We start from the raw sequence: 24,893 nt of genomic DNA, 5'->3' as shown, positions 1-24,893 counted from the left end.
GGCATTAGCGAAAACATGTTTTTAATGTCTCAGAACGTTTTGTAGGGTTGATTTCCGAACATTTCGAAATAAACTTAGAGAAAATATAATCTAAAACACCTTATCCCGAGGCGAATAGCGAGGGCTATTGCAGTTTCCGTATAAGAACACAGAGTAAACTTTGATCAGCCTTAACGATAAATCTTGAGCCTACTCTAGACCAAATACGAAGTAGGAATAAAAGTATTTTAAGTATGATTATGTCAAAATGCATTCGTATCCCATTCCGAAATTCAATATTCCTGAATTTTTGACATGAATCACTTTATATAAAATATTATTACGGCTCTCCATTAAAATATATTGTTAAATTCTAAATATGCTTTATAATTCATTTTTAAGATTTTATAATATAAAAAATTTTATAGCTTTTAAATAAAATAATTTATAAATTTTTATTTTCTTCTTTTTTCAGGTCCTCTATCAATAATATCTACAATATACGTATATGTATGTCATATATGAAATATAATTTTGAAACTCGTTCAAATCTTCATAATTATATTTACAAAACACATAGCTTAAAATTTTAATTTCTTTTGAGCATAATGCTTAAATTTTATTTCCGAATTTTATTAAAATTGATAGCATAAAATTTTATAAATTTTATTTATTTTTTTTTTTATTTTTTTCCAATATTATTTTTGTTTATATAATCAATTCAAAACTATAACTTGTAATGATAAAACGATATAAGAAGAACAAAAGAGAAAGAAATAGAGAATTATTATTTAAAAAAAAAAAGTAAAAAATGCACATTATGTACCTATATATGTAAATATTATTATATATAATGCAGCTATATGCGTACATAGATATTTTATAAAATGAAAAGTTTTTAAATTAAATTTAAAAATATTAAGTTTATAAGTAGTGAATAAACAGGCAAAAAGAAATACAAAAAAACAAAAACAAAAAAAAAAAATAAATAATAAAATGGAATTGAAATAATAAAATAACAAAAACAATATAAAGGACAACAAAAAGAAAGAAACAAAATATAAAAAACAAAAAAACAAAAAATATTCTTTATATACTCTTGATATAATGAAAAAGTTTAATTAAATAACTAGTGTAAATAAAGGAAATCTAAATTAAAAAAATTTTCAAACAATAAAAAGAAAATTAAATAAAATTTAATATAAATAATAAATTAATATTATAAAATAAAATAAAATATATTATAAATGTATATGTATATAGGATATATAAATAATATTAAATTATATAAAATGGAGAAAGTTTTATGGATAGTATTTGCTTTCATTTCATATTTGAAATATAGTAAAAGTTATGAGCATGGTGATGGTTATAAACCAGGTAAGTTAATTATATATACAAAAACAGTTTATCATTAAAAATATTTACTTGTAAAATATACTTTTATAAATATATTAATATTATTAATTCTTTAATAAACTAATTAATTAATTTATTATCACAAAATCTCATTTAAAATACTTAAAATTAGAATGATAACTTTCGATAAAGCTTTGACTGACTATGGAGTACGAGACTCAAAAAATTTAACCAGTACTTCTATAGTTTTAAGTTTCAATCAACATAAATTTTATACTTTAGGCATTATTATTTGCTGACTGTTTTTAATTTAACCCTAAATTACTATAACATGCATATATTAAAATTGATACATGAAGCAAATTTTCAATTCAAATATTTTATATCTTGTTATTTTGTCAATATTTTATATACGCTAACCCATAACCTAAAAATTCCCCACTCACCTCACTTATAAATCATTCATTCGACAACCATGAATCTTTGAAAAGTTATTTAAAACAGTCCTCCGATGCGTTTAGTAAAAAAAAAATTAAATTATACCAAACGATTTTAAGCCTTTTTTTAACCCTTTAAAGCCCTGTTACTCTAAAATTAAAAGTTACAATCAAATATAATCATACAAGGCGTCGTTGGAAAAGCCCTGTGAATTCAGAAATTTCTTGAAGTTCAGAAAAACAAAATATTCTTGTAGTGCCATGCACAGTATATGTATGCATGCGTTACCTTTTGCATTACTGATAAATATTGAATTTTTACAGGTTTAAGAAAAAGTTTCTCGAAAGCTTATTACTAATCACGGGTGACGCCTTAGGGTCATCGGGAATGTTACAAAACAATAAAGTTTTTTGTATAATCACGCGAGGAATTAAGATAAAGATCTTAATATGTTTGAGAAATTTGTTGAAGCAGTAGTAATTAGAAGTTTTAATTTTTCGTTATATTATCCAATTTTTTCATAATTTTTCTTGCTAATTTCACAGCAAATTTTTCTAAACTAATCTTTAACAAGTGTTTGACGTTTAACGCAATTCAAAGTTTTAAAGTTTTCAAATTGAACACACTTCAACATTATCTTCAATTATTCAAGGCTGCCATGCCATGTATATATAATTGAAGATAATTTTCAGGGCAAATACACTCGAAACAAAAAATATTCAATGGACAGACTCAGAACATAAAATTATGTATTTATACCGAACTCATTCTTCTTTGATATTTCCAAAAATATTCATAATATATAATACAAAATTCGTAAGTGTAGAACATTTTTTAAGCTTCAGTCTCTTCAAGATCAATTACCAACTTCGATTTAGGGTTCACAAGTTGCCAACTGCACAGAATTGCGCATCTAAATTCATGTAAAAAAACATGGAAAACTAAACAGGATCACCCACTATTATTCAAAACAACATAAATCAGAATTCAATAATATTGTTTTATAATCAAAATCAAAATTCGTAGCTTATTTCTATATCTAATTCTTTGACGTCATATATTTCGATTTTATTTTTCATAATAATAGAATGTACTAGAACAATCCTTAAAGCACGTTCACATGTGCACATGTACCTACATTTGCTCATTTTTGGTACTTCAGAAATTATTTTTAATTGCACTAACATAATGCCTATATACATTTTCTTCTATGTCTAAAATGTTTAAGTCTAAATTTAAATAAAAAGTGTTTTATAAAGAGATTTTGTCTCTTTGCATAAATTCAAAATTTCGGCGCGTGTTTTCAATTATTATTGATATTCTCTTGAACTTTTCGATTATAAGTATTATTTTAACAAAAAAAAAAAAAATAGAATTACTATATTAATGTGTGCATATCTATAAATATTTTCATATACATATATGTAATTATGTTGTAAAATTATTTAAAAAAAATCTGAATAAATTTTTTTTATATAAGGTAATTTCTTTTCAGCTTGTAAAATTCGAATTATGATTCTAATTTTATCCTAACTTCTCTTAAGAGTATCCAAAATAATATCCAAATTTAAAGAATTTGAATTTCAATAGTTCACTTGGCTACGACACTAGTAAGAGATACCTAATTTATTATAGTGATAGGCAGCAATTTAACTAAAATTCTATATACAAGCACGATAGTTGCTTTGTTCAAAAAGTTCAAAAATTTTGCGAACTATTATCTGTTGAAAGCCACAAATAGTTTTAAAGTAGTCTGAAAGATGCATAAGAACCGAAAGTAACAAGCGATTTATCTACCTAATTTAAAGAAAAAAATGTTAAGAAATTATTCAAAGGTTATTCAGAAAAAATTAAACTCAGATATCACGTGCCTTGAAATTTTGAATGAACGGCGCCACAACTTCCGATTTCCACTTTAAATGTTAAATTATTTTCTTTCTTCTCCGCATAAAAAATTCTAATCAATAATGTAGTCATTAAATTTTCTATTTTTGAAAGTTTCAACAACAAAGTAATTCTCTAACACAATATTAAATCTGCTTTCTATCTTTTTTGTTTTTTGCTATCATTTGAACATAAATTTTTAATAATATTCATTAAAATCGTCTGTCACCGAAATCTGTAAATCTTTTAAGTTGTACCTACATCACAAATAATTTGATGATCGATTCCAAAGAAAAAACCTGAGACTAGACCGTGAAGATCTTTAAAATAAGAACTAAGAAGGCATACCTACCTAAAAGATAATTTAAATATGATTAAGTTTTAAACTTCTATATGACTTCTACATATACTCCAAAGATTTCTTCCTTCTTCAATAATAATAAAAATAATAAAAATTCGGAAAGAAAAACGCACACGAGTTTTATTATGCCAATTAGATGATTAAAAAGGATATAAAATAAAATAATTATACACGTGAAGGTAAAAGAGTGTATGACAATTTTAAAAAGAAATTGGTTATCTGGGATTGTCAGATTGTATAAGTATCCCATTTGTAAAATCAAGAACGTTAGAAAGAAATGAAAGCAAATATTTTTAAATAAACCAGATATATAGGTGAAATTTATCACTAGAGAAACGTGAATTAGAAAAATGTCGTAATTTAATTTCGTAATATTTTCGACATAAAAACATTCAACATAGTTGTATTACACAGGATTATTTCTAAAAAATTTTAACGTATAGACTATAAAAATAGCAGTGTTTAAGTCACATATGCTACGCAACCGAAATAAGGCTTAAACGAAATAGCTACTTTAAAGCTTGCAAAAAACCAACGAAAAACATTAGTTATGTTAGTACAAACAGCAGAAAAAAGAAAGCATACACGCAAAGCTAAATATAAAATTCCATTTCTAGAATGCTGAAAATTAAGTCCGCTTGTAACAAATTCTGTGGAAAGTTTAATCTTATAGTTTTGTTGGTAGCATTTAATTAACCTCATTTTCCACTTACTTTATTAATATATATAAATTCAGGGCCCAAATTATTTGAAATTTGGAAAATAAAAAATAATACAAGAATTTTTTTTGGTTTTACCACCTTTCCTAAAGTCAAATTGTTCGACATATTTAATTAAATAAAATGACTGCTTGTATTCACAAAATTCGGTCCGACTTTGATTTCAGTAAATTTATAAAATTTAAATACAAACGGGTAGTGCAAAATAAATTTTTTATTCCCAAAGTTTCTAACTCATTGCTAACTCGTTCTATATAAAAACTTATGAAGAAAAACCATTTTGAAAACAAGACAGAAACAAAAAAAAACATTAGCAAGCTTATAGTTAACTTACCTAGAAAAATGTTAATTTGGCTCTTAGTAGAATTTCGCTTTGTGCTACCTGAATTCCCTGAAATGCTCGCCAGTTAGTTTCTGTAACAACCAGAATTCAAATATTAAATTTAAAGAAATTGCATCAATTCGCTCCACAGATATGGTGGAAAATGTAAAATCGGCCCGCAGATCAGTTTTTGAGCTCTGATCTTTCCAAAAAATTTATATGTTCATTATTTTAGTACGAAGAATTTAAATATTAAATTTCAATGAAATCGCTTGATTATTTCTCTTTATATACGCAAAAATGTATATTTGGCCCGTAGTACACGTCCAGTTGCTGATGCCTACCAAAAGTTAGGAGGTTTCGCGGACGGTCGAGCAAAGCTTATATGGTCAAAATGGTCAGAAATGAAAAACAGGTCCGCTAAAAATTGCAGTTCCCCAGCCCGAATATATCCCAAAAGTTGATCAATCCGTGCCATTGTTGAAATAAACTTATATATAAAATTTCATCAAAATCGGTTCTGCTGAACTCGAGATGCACGCGTGCACACATAGACCGACAGGTTGTTAAAAATAGTTTATTTATACTTCCCTACCATGAAGAACTCGATATGCAAAATTTGTTGCCATCACATAACCTACCTATTGTATACACAATACGGTCGGTAAAAACATTGTTACTTTCAATTTAAAAGAAAATTTTTTTGATAAACAAATTGCTTACTTGTAGGCGTACAAGAAATTTTGCAAAATTTTTACGCACACTTATAATATGAAATAGGATTTTTACAAATTGTATTTTATACAAGTGATAATGGAAATAATGCGTATTAACGCTTCAGAAAGTTTTATTAATGAATGACATTATCAGTGATTAAAACTGATTTTGTGCTTCCAACATAAAATATGTATGTGTAGTTTGTGTAGTTAGATGAAATAAGCAAAAATATAGATAGAGAAAAAAGATTTTTTTCTAAAATTTTTTTTATAATCCTTTTAGAAATCGTTAATGTTACTGTATGAAAACTTGTTCGTACAGGGTTTTTATAAAGACATATAAGAATTAAAGTAAATAATGCGTGATTTCTAGTAAAAGAAATCCAAATTAATTTGGAAATAAGAGAGTAAGTTTAATCCTCAAATATTTTGTATTCCTCATTTTGAATGAACTCAATTATGCTCTCCAAATACATAACTATTACAGACTTAATAAATAAACACCATATTTCATAAGAAAGTCAGTTCAGTCCAATTTTCAATTTCAGGAGTATTTTTATATGATTTTCTTTAAAGATTAATTAAACTGATCAATTTTTTTAAAAACGAACCTTTTTGAAAATTTGTATATAAAATCTCAGATTACCAATTAAATGAATTGTAAATCGTCCGAAAAAACCATTTACCACAAAAATTTGACGCGATTTCTACCGAGGTTAGAGGCGAAGTAATTAGAAACTGTCTTAATTTTTTTGATATTTTGCAATAAAAAAATGCTTAAAAAGGAAAAATCACAATGAACTTATGCAATTTATAAGATTTATTACGTCATCTATCTGTTCTGCAGTTGCATGAAGAAATTTCCATTAAGATAAATTAGTAGTGTAATAAGCACATTCTTATTAATTCCGCAGCTATGATGTTGTATTAGTAAAATTCATAATAAGATTTATTGTTGAAAAGTCATTTCAAATATAATAATTGTGCAGAATTTTGTATTGACTGCTTTTAATTTGTGTTATAACTATTTTACCCTTAACCCATTAATTTTATTCGTTCAACATTCATTCATTCTTCATTTTCAGTAGTTGATCTTTCAAGTTTTTATATAAAATTAAATATAGGAACGTTATCGTAAATAAATTTATTTTAACAATGATGTTATTAAAGCAGTTCCAGAACTCCATGTCAAATTCCGAAAGATTTTATATTAATAAAATTATTGTGAATGACCCTATACAAACAGTTTTTTTTTTGTGTTCGTTTTTTTTGTATAATATTCATAGTAATATTTATAAATATAGCATCCAATAGCAAGGATATCTAAATAAATTTTTTAAATTAATAAAACAGTTTTTCTTAGTCTAACACATCATATACATACATCGTATATGATATATATCGTACTATTATATATATATATCGTACTATTATATAAATGATAGGCGGTATTTGATCCCTTACATATGTGCCAGCATGAAAAATATTATAGGTGGAACTAAAGTTCTTAATCATTTCTTTATATGAATAACTTTAAGATACAAAATTACAATTATAATGATTGTATGTTTCGTTACATACACATATATAATATTATAATATGTATAGTAAAGAAAATTAATACTTAATAATATTATATAGAAGTATAGTTAATTATAAGTTGGTTTTTTAATATATAATTTAATATAAATGTGTAGCGTTTCAAGTGGTATATGAAATTCAGAGCGGATACAAATAAAGGGATACGTGCAGGTTTGAAATATTAATTGAAAATTTGTAGAGAAAGATTGTTTACACGCAATTAAAATTGTATCAGACGTCGAAATTTTTCATTTTTTGTTATTGAGAAGTGGTGAAAATGCTCCCTAGGCTTACGAAATTCATAATTTTCTCAAAAGCGTCATATGGAATATTAAAATATATTATTTACATTACATACATATAATATAGAAGAAGTAATATCAGTAAAAAGAATTTAATTTAATATGGAGATAGTAATAATCTGAATATTTTTATTTTTTAAATATCTTCCTACGAAAGTTATGCCAAATATATATCGCCAGTTAATAAAATTGTAGCACATTTCTCCTATTCTCGCAGAAAATAACAGCGCACAGGTTAACAACGTTTTATTTGAGTTTTGAGCGCGTTTATTTTCTTCAACAGGAAATGCAACGGAGTTCCATAGATTTACAAAACTTTTCCTTTTAATCCTAAATGTTATATAGACATGTTTTAATACCTTTGAATTAAAATTTTTTGGGGCAGAATTCGTTTAAATTTATTATTTTTTAAGAAACGCTCCGCATATTGTACTTTTATATATTATTAAACTTTCATCGTTTTATATTTCAAACATTGATTCGGCATGAAATTTTTTTTTTTAAATTTTCTTTTATATCTAAAATACATAATTGAATTAATAAAAGATTTCAAGGCAACCTAAATTGCAAATGGCTCAATTTTAGATTTTCGAATATTTATTTATATAATTAATTTTAGATATGCCAAAAAAATTTCCACAAAGTTTTTTATAAATCCTCTTACATACCTACATAAAATTTGTTATATCATTTAAATATCTAAAATTTAATTTAAATTCTGAATTTCAATACTAAGAAAATTTATAAGGACAATCCTATTGAAAATTGTATTACATAAGTGTTCGAAAGAAATCTGATCGAATTTAAAGCTAGCAAAAGATTTCTTCCATAGCTGTTCAATATATTTTATTTATCTTTTTTCAATTTTAACAACAAAACATCTATATAAGAAATCATATTAGTGCAATTGTTCATATTTTGAATCACGAATTCGTGTTTCATTTTCGTATGTTATTCAATTTTCATAGCACTTGTAAAACTCGATACACAGGGATCAATATTACGAGTACAATCTGTGAATCAAATCCATAAAATTTTTCAAATAAAATTCACTATATTAATTAATAAATTTTCTCTCTTTTTCCGTTTGAAATTTTAGAAAAATTATTTAAATATTTAACTTTAATTACACACATTCAAAAAGTTCATTCTTTTTTATTAATTTTTCTCCCCCAATTCCTCGAGCTAAATTTTTATTAAAAACCGAAATTATGGTATGGGTAATCTATAGGCACATTTATATAATTCAAATAATAATTATTTGGGCTCCATGAAATTTATTTAAAACACACAAAACACGAATCAAATTTCCTGAGTGAATATTTAATAAGATATTTCGTTTTTTATTTATTCTTTTTAAATTACCGACCGTATTGTGTAAACAATAGGTAGGTTGTATGATGGCAACAAATTTTGCATATCGAGTTTTCGGTGGAAACGTACTTCTCCATAGTGGGGAAGTGTAAATAAACTATTTTTAGCAACCTATCGGTCTGTGTGTGCACGCGTGTATCTCAAGTTCTGCTGAACCGATTTTGATGAAATTTTATATGTAAGTTTATTTCGACCATGGCACGGATTGATCTTTTGGGATATATCACGCCTCGGGAACTGCACTTTTTAGCGGGCCTGTTTTACATTTTTCACCATTTTAAAGAAAATATTCAACCGATTTACTTGAAATTTCATATATGAGCTTTGTTCGACCGTCCGTGAAAATTCCTAGCTTTTGGAACAAATCAGGCATCAGCAACTGGACGTTTACTACGGGCCAAATATACATTTTTGTGTATATAAAGAGAAATAATCAACCGATTTCATTGAAATTTAATATTTGAATTCCTCGTATTAAAACAATGAACATATAAATTTTTTGAAAAGATCAGGGCTCGAAAACTGATCTGCGGATCGATTTTACATTTTTGGGAATTGATGGAATTTCTTGAAATTTGATATTTGAGTTCTGGTTGTTACCGAAACTAACTGACGAGCATTTCAGGGAATTCGGGTAGCACAAAGCGAAACTCTACTACGAGCCAAATTTACATTTTTCTAGGTATGTTAACTATAAGCTTAGTAACGTCCTAAAAATTGGGAAGAAGTATTTAACAGACATTTTTATAATATTCAAATGAAAAAATAAAGGTAATAAATAAATTGAAGCGAAATTCTTTTCTCTCTTCCATTAACACATTACATGATGCAATTAATTAGATGAAAAATTTTATTTTTAAATATGGTGGACAAAACCCAAGGGTTTTTCAGCGAACGATATTTAAATTTTAATATATTTATTCAATATTTACACAGACTTTTTAAACTACCCTGTTACATTGCTATAAATCTATTCGGCATCTACTTTACTAAAGAAAGAATATGAAAGATTATTTAATGTAATTTTTTTTTTACTACAACTCCTTACTGTTCGTTTAAACTTTTAAGTAGCATAGAAATATTTTGTATATACACAATATGATTTTTATGATTCCTTGTACTCTCAAACCCAATGAAAAAAAAAAATTTTAAATTGTATACAAAAACATTGAACCAGAAAAAGAAAGATTTTAGGATTACATTCAATTTGAATACTTTAATTTTTTAATAACATTTTATTTTTACATGTCTACAAACTAACTTATGATAAATGAACATAATTTAATATTTAAGGATAAATGTAAGCAAAAAGAAAAAAAAAAGAGGAAGGAATAAAAGATTTCATATTTTTTTTATTTCATTACATTTTATATTTTGTTTTGGGGCCAAAAAGGAAAGTTGCCAAAATCAAGTGGAACCTTCATCAAAACTTAAACAGACGGAAAAAATTTCATATTACGATCGTTTAATGAACAAAGAACTGTTATATACCTTTTTCTCTCTTAATTTTTATTTCATCTTTTTTTTTAATTTTTACTATTTTTGTAGTTGATTTTTTCATTATTTTATACGATATAATATGCACACACGTACATTGCATATTTGAATAGAAATGAAATGGACGCCAGTATAATTTTGGCATGATTTTTATCTTAATTAAATAATTATATTAAAAATTAAAGAATTTTTTTTATAAATTATTTAAATAATTTTATTTTATTATAAATTTGGCATTTTTTTTTCTTTTTCAATTAAAATTTTAAATAGAGCTATTTTGGGAAATAATAGCTTTAATAATTTGGGTTTTTTCATTATTATTCAAAATTTCTATTAAGCTATATTCGAGCGTATTAGGAACATAATGAAAGATACTCTCATCGAATTTGTAATTTTCTTTTAACTTTAATTTGAAAAAAAAAATTGGAATTAAAAAATAAACAACTGTAACACGGCTTGTTAAATGATAAGATTTTTATGATGGGAATTTCATTTAGACTTTAAATATCAGTCTGAATTTTGTGTAATAACAGTGAAGTTTTTAAAATGTTATATTTTATTATTGTCATAAAAATTTAAACAAATCGCATTTCGAAAATTGAAAATGTTTTTATACCAAAATACAATTTCAAAATTTTGTTATTTTAGTCACTGTTTATCGTATACATACATTTCATTTTTCGTCCCCAAATAAGGGCATAATATTCATTCGGAATTAGAAAACTCTTCAATATATAGAATAATTTCAGTTTTTAAATAAAACTTTTAATTTCAGTTTTTGAAAAATCTATTCCAATAAAATTAAAAAGGAAAGGGTAAAATTCAAATTAATTACTCAAAAATTAAAAATTTGTTATAGCCCCCAACATAGGATATAAAGTATTAACAAAATTTTACACGGAGTATTATAGAATTATGTCAGAGAATTATGTTTATAATTTTATATAGTTATTTCAGATGGTCTACAATTTATTATATAATATTAAATTATTATTATGACCGAGTAGTTTATTTTTTGTCAAAAATATTTTCCATACCGATGAAATAATCTTAATTCAGCGAATCTGTTTTGTTTATTAAAATCCTAAGTAAGTAATTATGTATTCAATTAAGATGAATGATATTGAATGATAATAAAATGATAACATTTTTAAAAATGAAGTTTTAGGGTCTGATTGTTTATCTCGCTATTTTACTCGGCAAATAAGAAGAAAGTGAGTAACTATCATATATTACTCAATATTATACAAGTAATTTTTGAGTTAGAAGAATTATTCGTGTAGTGAATCTCAGTTTTTTTCTAAAATGTACACAAAATTTATTCACTTTGTCTTTGTAAGTGAGACGTTCATTACTCGATAGTTTGAGAAGAAATGAAAAAATTCAATTGAAAAAATTGGTAATCATTTCGGAAAAATGAAATATCTATTAGAAAAGCAGAGAATTCTGATTTGAAAGTGAATAAAAAGTGAATAAAAAAGCGAGATAGACGACTAGGCTGTTAACTTATGTAAGAATTATTTTCAAATGAATATTTAGGAATTTTTTATGAAAAACAAAAATTGTGTTATTTTTAATAAAAATTTTAATTTTAAAAAAATTTTTTCACAAACTTTCAATCAAATTGTATACTTCCCTTTTCTAAGTAAAAATGCGTCAATTTTCCATAATCGTTCCAGAAATTTTGGAATTTTCTTAAATTTTCGACAAAAAAAAAAATCATTAAAAATTTAATTTAATTCTGCAATTATTTTCAAGTATAAAAACAATAAATTTTATATTTCAACAATAAAACTGCTATCAAATTATTTTACAAAATCATAAAACAAAGACAAAAAGACGTAAATTTATTCTTTCTAAAAATCCAATGTATAATTACAAGGGTATTTTTATTTAAGGATTAAACTTGGCAACTAAGTACTTTTTTTTTATTATTTTTAATATCATAAAAAAAAAGAGCAACCCAACTCAAACCTAAAAATGATCTTTAACATTTTATCTGTATTTTGTAATCATTTTGTTTTATTTTGTATTTTAAAACCATTTTTTATTAATTTTATAAAGCACAAAAACAGTCAAGTGAACTTTCACTCTATTGAACTTTTTTTAAACTCACCCTGTTTTTGGATTTTCTCTTATTTTTGTAAAATTACTACGTTTTGTTTATAAGCTAAAATATCTATATAAAAGTTATCTTAGTTACAAAAAAAATGTTTTTTTTATTGTTACTTAATGTGTAATAGTAGAAGAATCAGGATGTCAATGACCAATAGCCAAGGAAGGCAAAAAATAAAAAAAAAAAATAAAATAAATTGTAAACCACTGCTTCTTCCATTTTTAGTATAGAAAAAGTAAACATTAAAGCTGTTATAAAAGAAAACTTAATAAAAAAAGCTGAAAAAAAAATCACAAACATTCACACATTCTTTTCATTATTTTTACTTTTTTTTTTATTTTTTTTTTTTTTTTGTTTATTGTCACCCTATCAAAACAAACATAAACAATTTTTTGTTTGGTTTACATGTTTCTCTTTTTTTCTATTTTCTTTTATTTTTCCTTTTGAAAGGAAAGTAATAATGTTGGTTAAATTTAAATCATAAAATGAAAGTTTATTTACGGGTTATTCTAAGGAACAAAGTGTAAAATCAGTACGCATACACAGACGCACACATGTTAAATGTTTATCTATTATTTTTTTCAATCATAGATAACGCACAGGTCGTAAGCTTTTTCTTTCAAAAAAAAAAACGATAAAATGTCAATAATGCGTTCTTTGAACTTTATTTATTTTTCTTTTCGTCCGTAGTCAAACGCACAACGATACACGCAGGTCTTTTTGTAAATATGTATTATTTTTTTAAAAGTAATTCATAAAAAATAACTATGTATTTGCATGTTGCTTATAGTGTCCAAAGCGATAATAATGACAAATTTCCGGACAAAATTCTATAAACAATGTCATGGGGCGCATGGTTCAAATGTAATTTTGTTGTTGAACGAGTATTAAAAAAAACATTAGATTTTGCTTTTGATCTATATATTAATTAATTTTAAAATTAAAAAATTATCAGGTCAATAAGAAATTCCTTTTCTCTTAAAATGTCTGCTGGAGTGCCATTTAAAATGGTTGATTACTTATTATTAAAAACATTGTAATACGGTAAGCGTGTATGAACAAAAGTAGGTCTTCTAAATATGACCGACATACATAATACATTTTGCGTAGATCCTGTGTAATATAATATAATATATCCTTTATTACAATTCGTTATAAATCTCAAATTTTAAACCATTGATGTTCTCCAAAATCAAATATAAATTTAATTGAAAAACATTTGTTGAGAAATGAAATTTATGGGAGTATTTTAACATCAAATTTTATACATCAATTATTTAGGTGATCAATTGACTAAATCCTTTAGTAAACACGTCTCCTTAAATAGCTACTTTCATCAAATTCTGGTACTTTTAGAAAACAGAAAAAACTACGTTGAGATTCATTGCTAACAAAATAATCAAGCTATAGTTTCTGTAGCGCTACAGGATGAACAGCGTTTGAATATTGATCGAAATAGGGATACCTTCAAATGAAACATTGATGTTGCAGTCAGCTATATGTATATTGAAACAATTAAATTAAAACAAATTTGGAAAACTCTAACAGCAGAAGGGCCGCCGCTTTTGGTATCAGACGAAAATATTGTATAAGGTTTCGGATATTGATATAAATTTCTTTTCTCTGTCACTTTGCATTACGTCATAATGTTTATTTGTCAGGTTAAATTTATAATTATATCCGTATACTTACATCATACATCATTACAAGTATTCGTGTTGGAATAAAAAAATATAAACTATTTTAATAAGATATGTGCACAATATAATTCTACATACTTATAAATATATGTGTGGACATAGTTTCTTGTGACAATATAACTATAATCCTATGGGGGCAATTCTTAATTCTATAGAAATAAAAATATATTGAATATTATAACTTAAAAAAGTAATGAACAAATTGTTTGAAAATCACCCACATCAAAATGAAAAGCAACTAAAAACATTGTGATAGAAGAATAGAATGTGATGACCAGAAGTACGTACACATATATATGGTATATGTATGTTAGATGTATGTTTGTCATACTTAACATGTCTATATAATATGTATAAATAATTATAAATTACAAGTATGTATATTGTGTACACATTGATATTGGAAGACAGTTAGTATATTTTTTCATCTCTTTTTTTCTTTTATTTTTATACCCGTACGAACGTATGTTCGAAGGGTATACTAAATTTGCCTTACCGTTTGTAACGCTAAGAAATAACGGTGTTAGATATAGACTCAAGTGTATGTTTTTGATCAGCGTCAAATTCTGAGTTGATTTAGCTTTGTCTGTCCGTCCGTCCGTCCGTCCGTCCGTCCGTCCGTCCGTCCGTCCGAACGATAACTCAAAAACTAATTGAGCTAAGTTCACCAAATTTTCACAAATGATTTACTGTAGTAAGTGCCAGAACCCTATTTAAATTGGACGTGATCGGGGTACCGGTTCGGGTAGCTGCCATACAACTTCAAAATTTATTTGGCTATATCTCAGAAACTATAAAAGTTGTGGTATTGAAATTTCACACAAACGAATATATTAGTAGGGCCAATGTGTGTCATAAAAGTTGTTGAAATTACTTGGCTCCTTCTGGTACCTGCCATACAACTTCAAAAGTTATTTGACTATATTTCAGAAACTATTAAAGCTATGGTATTGAAATTTCACACAAACGAATATATTAGTAGGGCCAATGTGTCTCATAAAAGTCGTTGAAATTACTTGGCTCCTTCTGGTACCTGCCATACAACTTCAAAAGTTATTTGACTATATTTCAGAAACTATTAAAGCTATGGTATTGAAATTTCACACAAACGAATATATTAGTAGGGCCAATGTGTCTCATAAAAGTCGTTGAAATTACTTGGCTCCTTCTGGTACCTGCCATATAACTTCAAAAGTTATTTGGCTATATCTCAGAAACTATAAAAGCTGTGATATTGAGATTTCACACAAGTGAATATATTAGTAGGGCCGATGTGCTTGATAAAATTCGCTAAAATTTCTTAGCTTTTTCTAGTAGTTGCCATACAACTTCAATACTAGTTTGGCACAACCAGTATTTTGAAAAACACATAGTACTGAAATTTTGCATAAATTAATATGGTAATACGGCAACTTAAAGTCATAGTCTGCCCCATAGTTAGTTATGGCACATTAGTTATTCGCACATAGGATAACAAATTCGTACGGGTATCACAGAGTTGACAAGGTCAACTCTATTTTTTTTCTCGTTTTTTTTTGTTTTGTTAATTTTTAACACATTTTTTTATAGTAGTAGTTGTCATAAGAGTTCATGTCATTTTATATTGGGTAAGAAATGTCCCAGAAGAGATGTCCTTTTTCTTATACATATATACAACTTTATTGTCTGGATATAAAATAAATGTTTACATTTTATGTATATTGTAGGTATACATAGTGTTTGATTGAGAAAATTTTAATTTAAATAAATGTATACATACACATATCATATATTTATACTCGTAAGTATATTATATACTTGTATATACAAATTTTAATAGTGGCAAAATATAACATATATGTTAAAATCTAAATTACAGACGACATACTATTCTTACTTACTTCATTCTTCTCGATTTTCTTAATTCTAATAATATTGCATATTACGTACTTATGTAGATAAATGTATAATTTACTTGCTGACATATTTTACATACATATTTATAATAATAATTCATACAGTTGATTCTGGTTAAAAGAGAAATTTCTAAATTGAATTGAAATTATTTCTGCGGTCCATCGAATTTTGTTTTTAAGAATATTTTTTGTTCAAGCACGGTAATATTAAAATTTTACTCTCGAATTTAGTAAAATATTTTTGCTATGTTATTATTAACATACTTTTTAGATCAAATCAAGTCGAAAATTGGCGAAAAGGCTTCTTTTGTGCCCAGGACAATGCATTAATCAACTTAAGCATTGGAATCTGTAATAACAAAAACAATTTCATAGAAAATAAATTTATTCATATTCTATACTCTTGGAAAAATAATCTTATGTTTACCAAATATTTTCTCAAAGTTAAGGCTGTGATAAACCGCAAAGGCTAATGAATTGAATAAATATAATAAAATTGGCTAACTTCTATTGCAATGGGATACCACGTCTTCAAAATAAGTTAACAAAAATGTGGTGCAAAACAGTTTATTTTTAAAAAGTTTTGTTCAAATACAACGAGGAGTCTTTAATTCAAGGAGGAATTGTATTTGAACGGACCATGTGATATACTCAAATGTAAGTTAAAAAAATAATCCAGAAACTTTTCTTATCTGGATTCAACTGCAATATGTGCTATATAATTATTATAATATTTTTATACTTAATACACTCACACAAATATTTCAAATTAATTTTTGAAGAGTTTGTTGGTTAGAGCCTACACACAAGTTGTCTTCTAACTAAAAAAAAAAGAGACATGATTTGATATGAAAAATTCAAAAATAAAAAAAATAACAAAACATAATTTTTTTTATCCATGGGCCTATATACAAAACATGGATATACCATAACTATAAAACGGCACCTTTGGGTCCTTTATTGTTGATGGAAATCCATTAAAGAATTTTCATTTATTTTCACATTATTTTTTGTTGTTTTCTCTTCTTCGACTTTTGTTATGTGTTTTGTCTTCAGCTTTTGGGTAAGTTTTTAAGTATTTTTTTATTTTAGTTTTTTTTTCTTTTTCTATTTTATTTTCTGTCAGATTTTCCTTGAAATTCGAATTTCAACTAAATAAGAAGTGAAAATTTTTATTTTATATTGTAAATATGTGAATAATATAATATTATTATATATATATATATATATATATATATATATATATATATATATATATATACATAGGCAATAATGTAATCATGTAGATGGAGAAAAAATAAGGAAATGTTCCAAAGTTATTTTGTACAATCAAATCGTTTGAAATCATTCTTAACAACATTCTTTAATACATAAAACAAAAAATAAAAATAAAATTCCGTGACTGTTAGACATTCTAATAGAAAATATGCATAATACTTACATGGTATAGACTTTAAACTTGCCTTGTATACAGTGTGCTTACCAATAGCTGAACATGGTATGGAAAAACATTATTGATTCAATGTTAATGCATATTATAGATTTCATTTACAGAATATTATTTTTTTAGAAAAGCAAAAAATCAATAATAGGACAATATGCCAAATTATATTTATATTCTTACAGTCTTTATGATACAAATTCAGGCAGCCTTCAATGAAAATTGAAAGCCACAAATAAAGTAAAGTTTATAACTTTTTTAACTCATTCATTTGTTCATAGTACGCTTTAAGAAATTTTTAATCTAGCTCGACATATCCTTACCAAAAAAAAAACGATCAAAGACAGCATTTGATACAAAGCACAATGCACGAAGTACAGCATTCATCAAATTCCATGTAAGGTGTTCGAAAAATTTCGATTTTGAGTAAACTCAAATTTTGTTGCAAAATTTCACTTACTCATAATAGCAAATCCTTTCTATTTTAAGTAATTGAAGTTGATTTCATATTTATATAAATTAAATTTCAAATAGTAGGATACAAAAGTGCTTAAATTTCCAGCTGTTCATTTTATTCGATATTTAAACTCGTCATAGTTTCATCTATTTTCAGTTACAATATTATAATTAAGCTACAATAGTGCAATTATTTCCCTAATCTAAATATGTTCTTCCTTTGCAATTAGTAAAATTTTTTTCATAATCATATGGAAATTTTAAATTTCTAATGATTTTCTTATTTCGGATAAACAGACAGACATTAATTTAAAATATTCAATATTTTACAATTACAAGTTTTTGTTGAATAGAAAACTGAAAAAAAAAGCATGAAACTGATATCAGAAAATTGGAAAATGAAAGAAAATAATTTCAGAAGGGAAATGAAGAATATTATTTTTTATAAACCTACTCGTATACACATATATACATACAACATACACATTCGTATAATGAATATAATAGGTATAGAAAATATTATAATAAATTAATATCCTAAATCGCTACTACAATACTAAATGATATGAAGTTTGCTCATTTCCTAAAGGAAGTTGATTGACTTTCAAATTTTTTTTGTAATTGAACACTATCAGCTAAACATAATATTTATGTAAATATAAAAATATAAAGCTTATATAAATAATAAACCTAAAAAATATAGATTTGATTTTAAATTTATACAAAGATATTTTTACAAAAAAAAAATAATAATATTAAAATCCAAACTCTTACCTTAACAATAGACTTTATAAAAGAGATATCAGTTAAATTAAAGTAGATACACAAGAAAAAATAATTTTTTGTCATTGAAGTAAGGTAAAGCCTTATATACCTACCTTAAAAATGCTTCTTATTATGGCGTTTTACAATAATAACATGCAAGTTCGACACTATAATATAGGTATAGCTTGTAGGCACGATGGTAATATTGTTATAAAATTTAATAACAAAACATTATTCGTAATAGACTTTATATTTAATTCTTAAGTACTGCTTCTTCTACATTATAATTAAAATAGTTATTTTATATATATATAGCACATGGGACACAAAATTATAGTGCTACAAAAAATATATAAAAAAGAAAACAAATATCCTTGATGATTGCTTGTTAAAATTGTCTATTAGTAATAATTAAAACGGATTTTTAAAAAAATTCGAAATTTTAGAGGGCTTATAAAATATCTACATACAAAATTTTTAAATACACCAGTTTATAACTAAATCATAAGTTTTTTGTTTAAGAAGATTCTCGAATTTTAGATATTTTTTATAAGTTTTTGGTAGATAACTTTGGAACAAATTTTTGGACACACTATAAAGTTCAGTGCAAATACAAAAAAAAAAATTAGATGTGGTCAGCACAAAACCGACCGCAATGTGTATTGTCTAGTTAAGTGAAAGTGTTACAAAATATTATAAAAATGCCTTTTAAATACTTCCTTCCAATTTTTAGGACATTAGTAAGCTTATAGTTAACATTCTTAGAAAAATGTAAATTTGGCTCTTAGTAGAGTTTCGCTTTGTGCTACTCGAATTCCCTGAAATGCTCGCCAATTATTTTCGGTAGCAACCTGAACCCAAATATCAAATTTCAAGAAACTCCATCAATTCGCTCCACAGATGTGGTGGAAAATGTAAAATGGGCCCGCAGATCAGACTTCTAACCCTGATCTTTCCAAAAAATTTATATGTTAATTGTTTTAGTACGAAAAATTTAAATATTAAATTTCAATGAAATCGGTTGATTATTTCTCTTTATATACGCAAAAATGTATATTAGGCCCGTAGTAAACGTCTAGTTAATGACGCCTGATTTCTTCCAAAAGTTAGTAGGTCTCGCGGACGGTCGAGCAAAGCTTATATATGAAATTTTAAATCGATTGAATAATTTTCTTTATAATGGTCAAAAATGTAAAACAGGCCCGCTAAAAATTGCGGTTCTCGAGGACTGATATGTCCCAAAAGTCCGTGCCATGGTATTGATCAGTCCGTGCCATGGTTGAAATAAAGTTGCATATAAAATTTCATCAAAATCGGTTAAACCGAACTTGAGATATACGCGTGCACACACAGACCGATAGGTTGCTGAAAATAGTTTACTTACACTTCTATGGAGGAGTGCATTCCCACCGAAAATTCGATATGCAAAATTTGTTGCCGTCACATAACGTACCTATTGTATACACAATACGGTCGGTAAAAAGGAAATATGGAAAACTATTTGTATCTGACAAGTTTAATTAGTACATTGACCATTACAATCAAAATTTGTCTGACAATGTTCATAAAGCTTTCCAGGTTTTTTGTGCTGCAGCCGTTTGAATATTGCAACTTAATTAAAAAAAATTATAATACTAATGATAGAACTTGCCGAAAAATTTTTATTGTAAAAATGAACAGAAAATATTATCAAAAATTACAAAAATAGTTTTTACTAATGGTAGCTTTAATAAATAAGGAACCGATTATTACAAAATAAACCATATTACAAAATATTTTAGTACAGTATTCCAGAATAGAATTGTATGTAATTTACAAATCATTATATAAGTACTGCTTCTAACAATAACGCAATTTTGAGTACCTTATCTAATTTAATTTAAGTTTACTTAAATTACCATTTAGCTTAAAACTCAATGACTGAATTTTTGTTTCCTAAAAATAAAACTGAAACATAAGCTTATATCCGAGTATTTAAACATTCGCACTGAAAACAGTTTAAATCATTTTGACAATTTAATCAAATTAAAACTTTGTTGTTAATAAAGTATTTTCAGAGTTGAAGGGCGAGAAGGTAAAAACATATTTCATGTCACTAAGCTCATTTTTCTTTAATACACTGTAATATAGTTTAATTTAAAGAAAGAATACCCAAATCTTATAATATTAATTTTTGAAAATGTAAATATGATTACTTATAGCTACTAAAATCTCCAAGTACTTAGGTACAATATTTTCAAGTAACATGTCATATTACTAATTCTGGAATATTAAAGACCAAGAAATTAATAATCATGTCAATATAATTATTATTATTATTAGCACTGCCATATTTGTGACAGTAACAGTAATAATGATATAAAATTCTTAATTACTTATAACCTATATTTTGTCTACTCGAATAACATTTTTATGTTGTAATAAATAAAATTGACAAAATTATTTAATAAAACACTAATTTAATATTTCGTTACATTTAGCAATGAACTTATAAAAATAAAATAAATTTTTATATACGAGTACTCAATTCATAAGAATTTCTTAATTTCTTCTAAAAATAACAATCAAACAAAAAAAGACCTATGGAGAGTCAAGATCGTATTATATAATTACCGAAAATGGAGGAATGAAGATAGATAGGAGAAATAAGTTTTAAACGTTCTAAACGTTTTATTCATAAAAAACAATAACTAAGTATTCAAGAAGTACTTGAACTGGAACTGAAGAGAACTGGAAAAATAATATACAACCATTCAAATTGTTTTTGCGTTTATTATATTCTTTGTTTTTTCTCATCCATCATGTTTTTGGCCCGTTTCCAAAAATTTTGGAAAAAATATGTCTATTAATTCCATTCTGCTTGTCCGCCTGTTTGTCTGGTTTTTTAACAAAATTTCAATATCGTTCAAAATAAAAAAGCATTGAAAGTAATATTCTTAATAAAGGTCTTATTTATTTAGAACAAAATTTTTAAGAATTCCTCTACCATCCAAGCTATAAATCTGCAAGGTTTTAAAAGCTGTTAAACTTTAAACTGAAAGCAATTGTTAAATTTTGTAAACGCCAAAGGTCTACCTATGTATATGTATTACGAAAACACTTGCCTTACATGAAAGACTGTAAACAAATTAATTCCAAGCTGCTGAATTATTGGTTCTTCAAATTATTAATTATTATTTCAAACTGCTTGTGCTCTCAAATTTAAAAATAGATTTTGAGGAATTGCTATAGTTTTTAAAAAATTCCTGTATAACTGATTTATACTATTTTTCTTTTATTTCTTAGACACTATAAGCTCAATGAACTTCTATAAAAACGAAAATGTTGCATTAAATTTCTAAAAATATACCCAATTAAAGAATTAGTATTTAAATACCATCTTTATGCCAATATACATTTTTTGGAAATTATTACTTTGAACTTACAAGTTTTCGATCTAAATTTATTTTTAAAAGGAAATGCGCTATTTTACTGAACGCAAATTTCGTCAAATACATTTTTCAATATTATCACAATGTACATTGTACAATGTATAGTATTAAACAGCCTATAATATCGAGAAATGTAATGCTTACTTTGTAATATTATAATAAAGTACCTATATATAACATGTAAATGGACTACAAGTGTAGAATACTATGGTTATTATTTCTCTTGAATTATGTTCAACATCATGCTCTTGTGCCACTACAAGTATTTACAAAATTTAAGTAGATTTATGTTTACAATTTATGTATATGTAGGTGTATGTATGTTGGTATCATGTTGTATTTGGTAATAAATTAATTTACCTTATCGCACGAAACAATATAGGTCATCGCAAATTTTATTATAATAACTTAAGTCTTACATTTTTGCATTAAATTGTAATTTAATAAACGATTAGTATTGATGTCAAAATTAATCAAAATTAATTTTATATTTTTGGAATAGGAAAGTTGATATTTTGGGTAGATTTTCTTAGCAGTAAATCAAAATTAATGTTTATGCATGCATAGTTGTTAATCGTAATTTTTAATTAAATAAAGGAGAAACAATTGAATCCTTATATTAAATATTTTGAATTTTTTTTATTAAGTCAAAGATTTACTTGCAAATTAAATAGAAAATGTTAAATTTATTTTTTCTTTAATTTTATAAAAAATTATAATAATTTTCAATTCAAATTCCGTTTTTCGTATGCACTTTTACTAAAATTTATAGGCGAATTCATGTAGATCTAAAATCATTCACAATTTGTTTCGGTTAAATTGGTAAATCATTGACACCGGATAAAATTAGTAATAAATCTTTAAAATTTAAGGTTCCCCCAGCTGACTGTTGTGGTGAACGTTTAAACTGAACAATTGAAAATAATAATAGTATGTTGTGCGTAAAGATTAATGCAATCAACAGGCAAATATTTTATAACTTTATAAAATTAAAAAACAAGAATATTTAAAGAATAAATTTGATTTTAATTCGAATTAGGTATCTAAAAATGACTTGTTTTTTAAAATATTAACTAATTATTAAAGTCTTAAGTTGCTTAAAACAAAATTTTATCGATAAATCATATTTTATAAAAGATTTTTAAATTATGATTAGAAAAATGAAGGAATTCATTTAAATTTTAGTAATAGTATATAGAGGTAAGATTTAATATGGAGTTGAAATAATTGTGCAGAACTACTTTTAAACTTAACATTATAGTGCTATAATTTTTAAATTTAATAATGTGGGATGCTCTGCGAAACGTTTATGAAAATTTAACAACTATATATACCACGCGGTTTAACATCATTTGTGTAACTACTTTTAGATAAGGCTCAAAGCCTCAAAAATGTTTGGTTTTCTAACAAAAAGTAAAACGGAATTTTTTCAATGAGGAAATTTCTATTTCCAATTATTACTTCTAATACAAAATATTTTAAGAAATACATAAATAATTTTCTTATCTGTTTTGCGTACTATATAAGTTGATGTCTGAAATTATTACGGCCACAAAATTAACGCAAAAGCGTACTATATAGAAAAGCTACATAGGTGAGACTATATAGATATAGACAAAAATACTCAACATAGTTGAAATTTAGAACAACGGTACATTATATCGCAAATCATAACCAAAAAAATACTAATAAAATCTATAATAGTTTGTAAAATTTTGATTTATTAAATAATAATAAAAATTTATTAAAAATTAATAATATTCTTTGAAATTTCATTACCTAATCTTTTTAATTTTCTTTGAATTTATTTCTCGAACGAATGTAACGCAACTCTTACCGTCTTATATATGCAATATGAAAATTATAATAATTATACAACATGTTGCATATTCGTACGAACACTAAATTATATTTATATTTTTGCTTTAATTTCAAAGCTATAAGTAAAAGGTTGAATTTACCAAAATTTTCTTATCCTACTCTTATACTCGTTAGAAATTAAAGTCATATAATTTACAATATTATTCAGAATTCGTTTTCAAATAATAAAATTTTCCAGAATTGCATAAAAAAGTCCTTTTTTTTTTGTATTCAACTTTTTTATAACTTTAAAAATTTTATTTAAAAAATACATAAATTTTATTTCCTTAAGCAAATTTATATTATATGTATAAGTATTATTATATACTCCTATTAAATACACACATAAACATAGTCATATGAAAAATATATAATGCATATTATATAATTAATATGTCTACCCATATAATTCATAAATATGTCCTTTTATGAAAAGTTTATAATACTTAGACTTAATTGTCCTTTTTCAAATGAAATATGAAAATGTACAACCCATTTTCAAATTATTATTTAATTGTTACTTTTTATATTTTTTATTTTTATATACATACAAGACATATGCAATGCATTTATTATATTTGGTATAATATCATACGGAATGAATGAATGAGTGAAAGGGAGAGAAAAGTACTTTTAGTATATTAACGTATATGTATGAGATTAGAAGAATTATTATTTTTATAACTATTACAATACT

General features: G+C 25.1%; 1 protein-coding gene across 2 annotated transcripts in view; it reads left to right on the top strand.

Annotated features, from left to right (window-relative positions):
• Positions 1-953: 953 nt before the first annotated feature.
• LOC129609527 (hemicentin-1) overlaps positions 954-24,893 on the top strand; it is a 226,023-nt gene continuing 202,083 nt past the window's right edge. For both annotated transcript variants that reach the window (XM_055521488.1, XM_055521487.1), the window contains exon 1: positions 954-1,359. In XM_055521488.1, coding sequence (XP_055377463.1) covers positions 1,227-1,359 — 133 coding nt within the window. In that variant the 5' untranslated portion in view covers positions 954-1,226. The remainder of the gene's footprint in view (positions 1,360-24,893) is intronic.

Source organism: Condylostylus longicornis, unplaced genomic scaffold (genome assembly GCF_029603195.1).
Source record: "Condylostylus longicornis isolate FDR11 unplaced genomic scaffold, ASM2960319v2 ptg000040l, whole genome shotgun sequence".
NCBI classification, from domain to species: domain Eukaryota; kingdom Metazoa; phylum Arthropoda; class Insecta; order Diptera; family Dolichopodidae; genus Condylostylus; species Condylostylus longicornis.
This window is presented reverse-complemented; position numbering and strand designations above follow the sequence as displayed.